Source organism: Mus caroli, chromosome 14 (assembly GCF_900094665.2).
Source record: "Mus caroli chromosome 14, CAROLI_EIJ_v1.1, whole genome shotgun sequence".
NCBI classification, from domain to species: domain Eukaryota; kingdom Metazoa; phylum Chordata; class Mammalia; order Rodentia; family Muridae; genus Mus; species Mus caroli.
Window position 1 is genome coordinate 113,535,527 of NC_034583.1, and position 10,461 is coordinate 113,545,987.

The 10,461-nt window shown below is 38.0% G+C and overlaps 1 protein-coding gene across 2 annotated transcripts in view; it reads right to left on the reverse strand.

Moving 5' to 3' along the window:
• The window catches only part of Fgf14 (fibroblast growth factor 14), a 637,724-nt gene extending 635,977 nt beyond the window's left edge, over positions 1 to 1,747 (reverse strand). The window contains exons 1-2 of one of the 2 annotated variants that reach the window (XM_029468877.1): positions 1,732 to 1,747; positions 513 to 1,079 (exon numbers count right to left, since the gene is read on the reverse strand). In XM_029468877.1, the coding sequence (XP_029324737.1) occupies positions 513 to 720 (208 nt within the window). In that variant the 5' untranslated portion in view covers positions 721 to 1,079; positions 1,732 to 1,747. Of the gene's footprint in view, positions 1 to 512; positions 1,080 to 1,194; positions 1,562 to 1,731 lie in introns of those variants that run through there. The other variant, XM_021181486.2, reaches the window with a different exon arrangement.
• Positions 1,748 to 10,461: the final 8,714 nt, after the last annotated feature.

Here is a 10,461-nt window from a genome sequence, read left to right on the forward strand (position 1 = left end):
TAGGGAATGAGTTAATAGCACCCAGAGCTAGACGGGGGAGGGAGGCGGGGGCTGACGGAGGATCCAGGCCGTGAGGGAGGGGGCGCTTTTACTTTGTTAAAGGTGATGGGGTGGCGAATATTGTGCAAGCTAATCAGAAAGTCTAAAGCTATGTCCCCGGAGGAGTAGAAGTAAGGCAAGCTCTTGGCTCTTTCTCCTGGCACAGCCATAGCCATAAGCCCTTCTATATTCCACCAGACATTCACTTAGTGGGGGATAAAAAAAAAGTTTCCTCCTCCCTCCTAATGATGGATTGTGTCACAGCTAAGAGCTGTTGATCACGGTTTTCGGGTCGGGAGGACGCAGATCCGGCGGTGGCTACTTGTTTATTCATGCAACACCTCTGTATGCAACACTGTCCGGGTTCCTTGCATGTTCCCCGGCCTCCTGCATAGCAAAACTGCAGACCTAGCTCCGTGAGCAACAGACGGATATTACCAGGGAAAACAGAATATGATGCATGCTTTGCTTACCAGTTGGGTTCTTGTTTTTCTTAAGACTCTTGCCACAAAGACACTGCAGCATATGCGTTCCTTTGCTGAAAATGTTCCAAAGAAACCACATTGATTTGGGCGAAAAGCAACCCAGCAGCTTAGACACCCTGAGAAAGAAGAGGCCCTTGTGGTTGCATAATAATAACTTGAAATCAGTTCTCCTGAAGAGGGGCACCGGTTTTACCATAGGAAAAACGTTAATATTCCGGATCTTCTCCCAGTTTTTTCCCCTCACGTGGTATATCTCTTTGAGACTTCTCAGCGATTGTTTTTTCTCGGCCAGGGTGAATGATTTATCCCCTCTTGATCACCACTGGATCATGACCAAAGGGTTGGAGAGAAAAAAATCCTTTTTCACATGAAGCCAAACAAAAAAAAGCAAAGAAATCCCAACCGAGACCAGAACTAACCAGGGAGAACAGTAATGCACAAAAGATCCCCAAAGAGAAAATCATAGCCTTTTACTAAATGGAACTGAGGATGGGCGGATCTGCAGAAGGCAAGCCGGATTCATCTTAGCGAGAGAAGACTGCCATTGTGTAGCCCCTAGGAGAGAAGGGGGAAAAAAGAAAAAAAGAGAAAAAGAAAAAAAATAAAAAGAAAGAAAAAAAAGAAAGAAAAAAATGAACCACCACCACACACACTCTCACACCAATACCACCTCCAAGACGAGTCTGGCTGCCAAAGATTGAGCCTTCCTTCTCCCGCGGTCAATTTTTCTTTCTTTCTTTCTTTCTTTCTTTCTTTTTTTTTTTAAATAAGCAATCGCCAGAGCTCCGTAGGATCGGACTGAACCTGCAGTTCTCAGTCACGAAGAGAAGATGTAATGTAGGTGCCCCCTCCCCTTTTCAGTCTCGTAGTAGGTAGAAAGCGCCACAAATCTCCTTCCTCCTTCCCTACACTCTTCCTTCCAGTCTCCAGCCACCGTAAGCATGAGGAAAATCTCCTCTCCAGATTCCTCACCCAGCCTCGGCTGTGAGTTACAGGCATTAGAGGGAGGAGGAGGAGTTGAAGTTTGCATTGAAAAGACTGGCTTTCCATGACGTAGCCACGTGCTTTCAGACCCGTCACCAGTGAGGTGCCTCAACCAGCCCTGGGAGGGACTGTCACTGCAGTGTGTGCCACCCCTCTGAAGCGCTCCCCTCCACCAACCCCAGCCCTGCTCCAGCCCAACCCCAGAGACCCTCTTCCTTCTCACCCAGCTCATAGGCCTGCTGCTGGCTCTCAGAGCTAGCCTCATATCCTTCTGCTAAAAGCGAATTTTAAAATTACAATTAACAATTATAATGAGTAAACCTTAGAAAATATATAAAGGAGGAGTTTAACGTCATTGCACACAGACAAAACCAACTCCACTCTCCATCTTCCAAAGTAGCATGAACTCTTCTTAGATATTAAGGAAAACTCAGGTACCTTTCTTTTTTAGAATGTGACTCTAACTTACCATGCTCATGGAAAAATATAAACCAGGTTGATGGCAAATACACATTTTTAGAAAGTCTGGTAAAAGGGCAAGCACCAAATTCTAGATGGAAAAGTATATTTTAGTGGGGAGTGTCGTTTGTACAGGACAATATTTATGCCTTTTCTAGACAGCCCATTCCCTTGAAATACTTTTCTGGACAGAAAGTATTCTGATTAACTCATGATCTAACCAGTGGCTTATTTCTGCCTGCTAATTTAATCAGCATCAAACTCACTCTTTACAGTTCTCTATTCCTATCACACAGACTACAGTATCTCCCAACAAAATGGGTACAATCTAATTCTATATACACAGAAAATCTAAGGATATGGGGCAGATCTGCTTGAGTGTTTTGCTTTGTTTTGCTTTGTTTTGTTTTGTTTAAGGGGCAGACAGTATTGTGTACAAGGCAGTACAGGCTAATACAAAGAACAATATAACAAACAGCAGTGTTCTTACTAAGAATATAAGAGTTGGTGCCAATTTCTACATTTGAGCTGAGAATTTAGGACCAGAAAAAGTGAGAGTGACCACTCTCACTCTCCTTTATGTATATTAAAGTTATGCATTAAACTATAATTTAAAAATTAACCCTATCTTTAGCTGTTAGCTTAGAAATTCCAGGTTATTTGTTTGAAAAAATTAAAACTACTACCTTTACCATGAAACTGTCTTTTAAGTAGTAAGTGTGTAATAGATAAATCTTTACGGAATTGAAGATTGTTTGAAGAGACTAGCTTATAAAATCTCTTTATTATTGTTGTCCATAAAAATAATAAACATCTTCCATATTCCTTAGTGTTCTGAAAATTATAAAGTATTTCCAAATGCTAAAATTTGTTACAAATATTTTTGGGAAACAATAAATTTTACACTAGCATAAAAGAAGAATTTAAGATGAGTAAATGCTATTAAAGATAAGAAATTAGGGGGACAAATGCTAATGCTTTTATGTGTCAAAAATAGTCATGTTCTACAGTTTAAAACAGTTGCTAAGACTAAACACAGTCTAAAACTGTTTGGGAGACAGAGAAAGGGAACACATGCATCTACTGCCAAATGACTTACTATGAAGAAGAATGGGGGAAAAAATGAAGAGTGGAATTGTGTTTTAAAGGAAAAAGAATGAGATAACCAATACCAAGCAATTAGATTTAAGTTTACATAAATCAGAAACAGATATTTCATGCTGTTTTTATAATATGCTTTAGTGTCTTCCTGGGGTTTTATCCCACAAAGTCTCACTGAAAAAGCCAGAGAAATCATCAAATAAAAAGCATTGTCCTGCAAACTCATCAGCTGTAAGGTTCTACAAAACTTGAGTTACTTGTTCAAAATAGAATAACAATTTGGTAACTATTAAAATTTATGTTCAGCCTGTATAAATGGTATTTCTCAAATCAAGATTTCTTGCAATTACAAATTCTACTGTTGTCTCTGAATTATGAAGGAGAAATATTTCCATATAGTAAGTAATTCAAGACTAAAATAAAGGTTGGCCACCAGATATCTATGGTCTCCTTCGTTACCTGTTGGTGAAAATTTATTTCTTTGTTCCACCCTTACTGAGAATTTATTATGCTAGGTACTGTTTGTGTTTATCTTTGAAGATCTTAAAAAAATTTTTATTATATTTACTAATATATTATTATTTATTCATTTGAAGTAAAATGTAACATTGTTGAATAAATATCAACAAAGACTTATTTTTATCCAGGACAGAGAAAATTAAGAGTTCTTAAGGGTCCTGGCTGTCAAAATCAATCATGCAGCCAGTATCCACTGAGCATCCACTCTGAAAGTGACTATAGATAGTACCACATTCAATACTAAGGTATGAAGTGAAACAGATTTCCAGTGACAGAAGAGAGATGAAAGGTCTGGGAGTTAAGTCTTGTTTTGAAAGATTTACATCTTAGATCAGGAAAGATCCATACAGATTTGTTTCATGTTAACTTAAGTTCCAGACTCTTAAGTTTCATTTTGGAATTTTGTCAAATTCTTGTTCATTCACACTAAATTTAAATCAATAATATTTGGCAAAAATGAAAACTAATATGAAAATACATACAGGTCTTAGATGCTTGTGAATAAAGATAAGAAGATACTACACTTATAAGATTGGTAGTAAAATCTGTAATGAATTGCTTTTAAAGCCATATTATTTTCCCGAAGCCCTAGTAAAATTGTGGGGTATACATTATCAAATTCACTTTAAAGTTAAACTTACCCTCAGTTTGTCATAGTAAAACAACATAATAGTAAAATACAAAAGTAAGTATAATAATCAGGATTTCAGGACACAACTAATACATTTATTTAAATATGAGAGAACTGTTATAAATCAGTCAACAAGACTTGGCAAGCTGAAATTGGCATGCGTTTTCTGTCAATTCCAACACTTGTTCTTTTACTTCACCTTTTAGTAATAAACTTCACCACCACAGTTTTGGAAGGACACAGAAGTAGTCTTTGACAGACAACATAATTCTCAGAACTCCATTAATAGTTTTAAACATGATTACATGAGTAAATTCTAACCTGTGACATGTGACCGGAGTGATGTGGCAAACTTCCTCCTCACAATCTCCAAAAGAAATTGCGTAGCTACTGCTTCTCTATTCCATCCTTGCTAAGAGTTAGAAGGCAAAAAAAAAAAAAAAAAAAAAAAAAAAAAAAAGTTAGAAGGCAAGATAGGAGCAGCTGTAACAGCAAATATAGGACCACATACTGAGGGCAGTGGTATACATGAGACTCAACGTAGGACCTTGGACAACTTGCCTGCCTCTGAACTATTAAAGGGGAAGAAATTTTGACCTTCTTGATTCCTTTGAATTGCTATAACAAAATATTATAAGCTGGTAACTTTAAAACAACAGAAACTTATTTTCAGATTTGGAAGTTGAGAGTTCCTGTTGAGAATTTGCTAGAACCTTCTGACTCTCTTCTTATGTAGTGAAAGAGAACAGTGAGCTTCCTTGGGCCTCTTGTATGAGAGCACTAATGACATTCATCAGGTTCCACCTTCAGTGTCCCCTTAAAACTGTCTCTCACTGCCATTACCCTGGGTATTTGGTTTCATGTAACAATTCTTGAGGAACATCAATGTTCTATACACAGCAGAACCACTAAGTTTTCGTTAGAATTTGCTACAGCAGTTTATCATTCTTGCTCCCTAGGATGCAGAGCTCATATTAATAATTAATAATATTAATAATGACATACAAATGTGGGTTATTTTAGCAAGATAAGATTGATATATATATACCATATAACTTGTGATATTTCCACCTCTTAGCCTGAAGTAATTTTGTCCAAACCACAGGCATTCCCTCTCCCCCGACACTCACAAGAAACCCTCAGAATGAATTCTCCTTTAAAGAATTTCCCCACCATTAAATAAATACTCCTGCTCTCTTGTCTCTTGGGAGAGATAATGATGAAACATGTTTTTTGTTTTGTTTTGTTTTGTTTTGTTTTTTAATTAGATATTTTCTTCAATTACATTTCAAATGCTATCCCCAAAACCCCCTAAATCCTCTCCCCCGCCCTGCTCCCCAAAGGGCCTCTCTACCCACTGATGGCCGACTAGGCCATCCTCTGCTACATAGAAATATGTTTTTTCCCCCTTTTAAAATTTCCCTGTGGGACCAAGACATATTTTCTCACTGGAATATCTGATTTATCACCATGTTATTGTCTGTTTCCTCTTTTGTCTTTTTCATAAGTAAACTATTTTTCTTATATCCTTTTTTTCCCCTGGTAATGTGTTAATTTTTTAAAATATTTTTATTACATATTTTCCTCAATTACATTTCCAATGCTATCCCAAGAGTCCCCCATACCCTCCTCCCCACTTCCCTACCCACCCATTCCCATTTTTTTTGGCCCTGGCTTTCCCCTGTACTGGGGCATATAAAGTTTGTGTGTCCAATGGGCCTCTCTTTCCAGTGATGGCCGACTAGGCCATCTTTTGATACATATGCAGCTAGAGTCAAGAGCTCCGGGGTACTGGTTAATTTATAATGTTCCACCTATAGGGTTGCAGATCCCTTTAGCTCCTTGGGTACTTTCTCTAGCTCCTCCATTGGGGGCCCTGTGATCCATCCACTAGCTGACTGTGAGCATCCACTTCTGTGTTTGCTAGGCCCCGGCATAGTCTCACAAGAGACAGCTATATCTGGGTCCTTTCAGCAAAATCTTGCTAGTGTATGTAATGGTGTCAGCGTTTGGAAGCTGATTATGGGGTGGATCCCTGGATATGGCAGTCTCTAAATGGTCCATCCTTTTGTATCCTTTTTTTTTTTTAGATATTTTCTTTATTTATATTTCAAATGTTGTCCCCTTTCCTAGTTTCCCCTCCGAAAACCCTCTATCTCCTCCCAGCTCTCCCAGCTCTCCCAGCTCTCCCAGCTCACCAACCCACCCACTTCTGATACAATTTTCTTATATTCTTTATTTTCTAATGACAACTAAGCCAAGACAGAGCTATATGGACATTAGGTCTGGGTTCATGTTATTTGTTCCCGAGATCAAAACATAAGTTTCAGACAGAGGAAAACCAATTCTTTTATACAGAATTCTATTTATTAAAAAACCTTGTCAGAGGTCCCCAGTGAAGGAGCCAGAGAAATACCCAGGGAGCTGAAGGGGACTGAAGCCCCATAGAAAGAACATCAATATGAACTAACCAGTACCCCCAGAGCTCCTTGGAACTATACCACCAATCAAAGAAAACACATGGTAGAACTTGTGGTTCTAGCTGTATATGTAGCAGAGATGGCCTAGTCGGTCATCAATGGGAGGAGAGGCCCTTGGTCCTGTGAAGGTTCTATGCCCCAGTGTAGGGGAATGCCAGGACCAGGAATGGGAGTGGGTGGGTTGGGGAGCAAGGGAAGGGGGAAAGGGATAGGGGATTTTCAGAGTGGAAACTTTCAGAGGAAAGGGGATAACATTTGAAATGTAAATATAGAAAATATCTAATAAAAAATCCTTGTCAGAAAATAAATAAATAAATAAACCTTGTCAGTAGAATATAAATAATTTTATTTTCATCTTTCTCTCTCATATGGCCATTTTTCTTAATTGCATCTAAATTCAGAATGTGGAGGGGAGAAGAAAGAACTAATTATTACTTTTTTGACTACACCTGTAGAAAATAATATAAGAAAATTTTTCTTTTTGTTCCCATTATGTTCAAAGAATGTGTTAACAAAACCATGAAAAACATGTCGAGAGATACAAAGGAAAGCAGGAATCTCATGAGCCCCCAGAAATATGTGCTTCTTTTGTCAATGTGGCACAAGGTTTCATTTCCCACCAAAACTGGATGTTATCCTGGCCCACACATCTGTGAGTGGCAACGAAGCCTAAATTAGAAACCCACCCTAGCAAGAATCCCAGGGACCCTATTTTGTGTCCTCTGCTGTAGATAGGAGTTAACTGTTCACAAATAGGACTGGCTCTGAGCAATCTTCGTACCTATGAAACATGGCCCACCATATAAGTATTGTAAACTTTTGTAATCCATGCCTCAAATTTAAAAATAAATTAAATCTTCTTCAAATCTATGTAAATTTTAATATGGATTAAGTATATTGACAAAGAACAAACCAAAACAATGGTAACTTCCTATAGACTACTTCAAGCTATACTATTATTGCCCCAGTAGCATAAATTTTTTTTGCATCTTTTTCTAAGAAAACATGTCCCCTGTTGCAAATCCTTATTCTATAGATTTGAAGCATACTAAAAAAAAAAGATGACATGTTCTGTATGTGGAACCAATTTCTTAATTTCTGTGGTTATTGAATAAAACAACTTTAGATCTAGCATTTTAAATTATAAGAGAAATGAAGTTTCAACAATGACTGATTTGTATTCCTTTCTGTGTAGTTTTTTGTAGAGATGATTACCAGTATATCTGTTTCTTTCTCATACTTGCTCTCTTCTCTCTCTCTCTCTCTCTCTCTCTCTCTCTCTCTCTCTCTGTGTGTGTGTGTGTGTGTGTGTGTGTGTGTGTGTGTGTGTGTGTAAGGCAGCATCAGCCTACACTAGAAAAAGCATTCTTTTCTAATTTACTTTGAGGGATGCTGATTGCCTCTTGTTGAGATTTTTTTTAATGACTGGTTAAGCCAAAATTATGAATTTTATGATGGGCCAACCTAAAATAGTGACCTTTTTTACTTAGTACACCATGCTTGAACTTCCTGCCTATGAACCTATAGAGAAGCCTCTTGAGATGCACATAGGACCAAGAAGAAACAACCACAAAGAACTATTCACACACATAAGCTGAATCACAGAAAACAGACTGAAGTTCTGAAGGAATGGTGACTTCTAAACACAGTATGAAGTATGAAATACATTGATAGAAGCCTTTTTTCATGAAGCAGGAAAACTGACTAGAGACAGACACTGTTTTCTTTTTTACTGTTTTCATATAACTCACAAGTCAGTTTTATTCAGAAGAGTTTAACAACTGATAATTCATTGGAGACATTATTTATAATTGTATAGATAAGATTAAAACACTCTCTAGTGATAATGGTCCTAGACACTAGCAAAAGTGGGAAACCAACGCCATTGCGTATGTGAGTGAAAATGGGGGTGAAGGAGTGCATATTTCTCTAAATGAGCCAAAATAAAAGATAGATCTGATATGGCTTTTTGGATCAGAGGAAGAAACTACTCTCATGACCAAAGTGCAGAATTAGAAAGGACAAAGGCAGAAATTTCTTAACTGTCCTCCTCTGTCCCCTATGCTTCAGCTGCTACTTCTCATTGCCAATCTCAACTGAAATGGAGAACAGAAGAGTGCAGATGATGCAGTCCTGAGTCCCAGGACACAAAGCATAGAAATTGAAAGGTGGATTGCTACTGTCAAAGATGTTATATATGGTCACAACAGGAAGATTGATGAAGACAATAGATTTACTGAGCCCCAAATTATGGTATGCCTCCCTCACAACCTTATGAGGTGAGTAATCCTACCACCCCTGTTTTATAAATAAAAAAGTTGAGGCAGAGAAGCCAACTGACTCAATGTAATATTTTGCAAGTAATGATTACATAGGTGGCACAAATCTGGGGAACAGCATGTAACATTCCTTAAGGAAATACAGCATAGTCTTGGTTTATTTATAATGTCAATAGTAGCTTGACCTTTAGAGGAATGAAAGAATTTCCCTTGACATCACACATCTTACCAAAGCCAAAACCACACAAGTCATATCTCATTGTATTGCTCCTTACAGACACTTTGAAAGGATATCAAGATTTCTGAAAGTTTCCCTGCATATTATGATACTTAACTGGTTGTAGTCTGTACATGAAATATTCCCTATAGATTTGCAAATTTAAGTACTTGTTTCCCTGTTGATGGTATTCTTTGAGAAAAGTATGGAACATTCAAAAAGTGGAGCATAACTGAAGAAAATGAGCAGTGAGGGTGGGCCTTGGGGCTTTATAGTTCAGCGCCACCTTTGTTCACTTTCCATTCTGAATGTAAATGCAGTATAACTAGCCAGTTTCCAGATCTAGCTACCATGTCATGAATATATACACCAGCCTGGTGTATATATTCCTCACCATGATGGACTATATCTCTCTGAAACTGTAAGCCAAAATAAATTTTATTCTTTATGGTGGGAGCTAAAATAACTATGGAAAACTCAAATAACTATTGAGCTGAGAAGATAACTCAGTCAATAAAGTTCTTGCCTTGAAAGCATGAGGACCTGAATTCAATCCCAAGAATCCACTTTAAAAAAAGAAAAAAGAAAAAGAATAAGTGGGCATAGTGGTACCTTTGTAATCCCAGAGACAAGAAAGCAGAGACAGAAGGATTTTTGGAGTTCATACACAAGCCAGCCTCACTCACTTGGTAAATTGCAGATCAGTAAGAGAACCTGCTTCAAAAGAGAAAACAAGATAGATAGCACTTAAGTAAATATACTCAAGGTTATCTTCTGTCTTCCACATGTACACATGCATATACACTACACACATATTTGCAAGCACACTTGTATATGCATGTACCAAACATACACAAATAAAGCAATATTCAATGAGGTAGGTATTTTAGAATGAATTTCTTACAGTGGATCTTAAAGATAAGAATAAAGTTCAGATCATGTACTTAATTAAAATACTCGGGAGGTACACGCCCACTCACGTGCATGTGCACATGCGTACAGACATGTGTAAAATACTCCCAGAGAATACCCATGGAAGGAGTTACAGAGACAAAGTTCAGAGCTGAGATGGAAGGAAGGACCATCCAGAGACTGCCCCACCCAGGGATCCATCCCATAAACAACCACCAAACCCAGACACTATTGCATATACCAGCAAGATTTTGCTGACAGGACCCTGATATAGCTATCTCTTGTGAGGCTATGCCAGTGCCTGGCAAATACAGAAGTGAATGTTCACAGTCATCTGTTGGATGGAACACAGGGC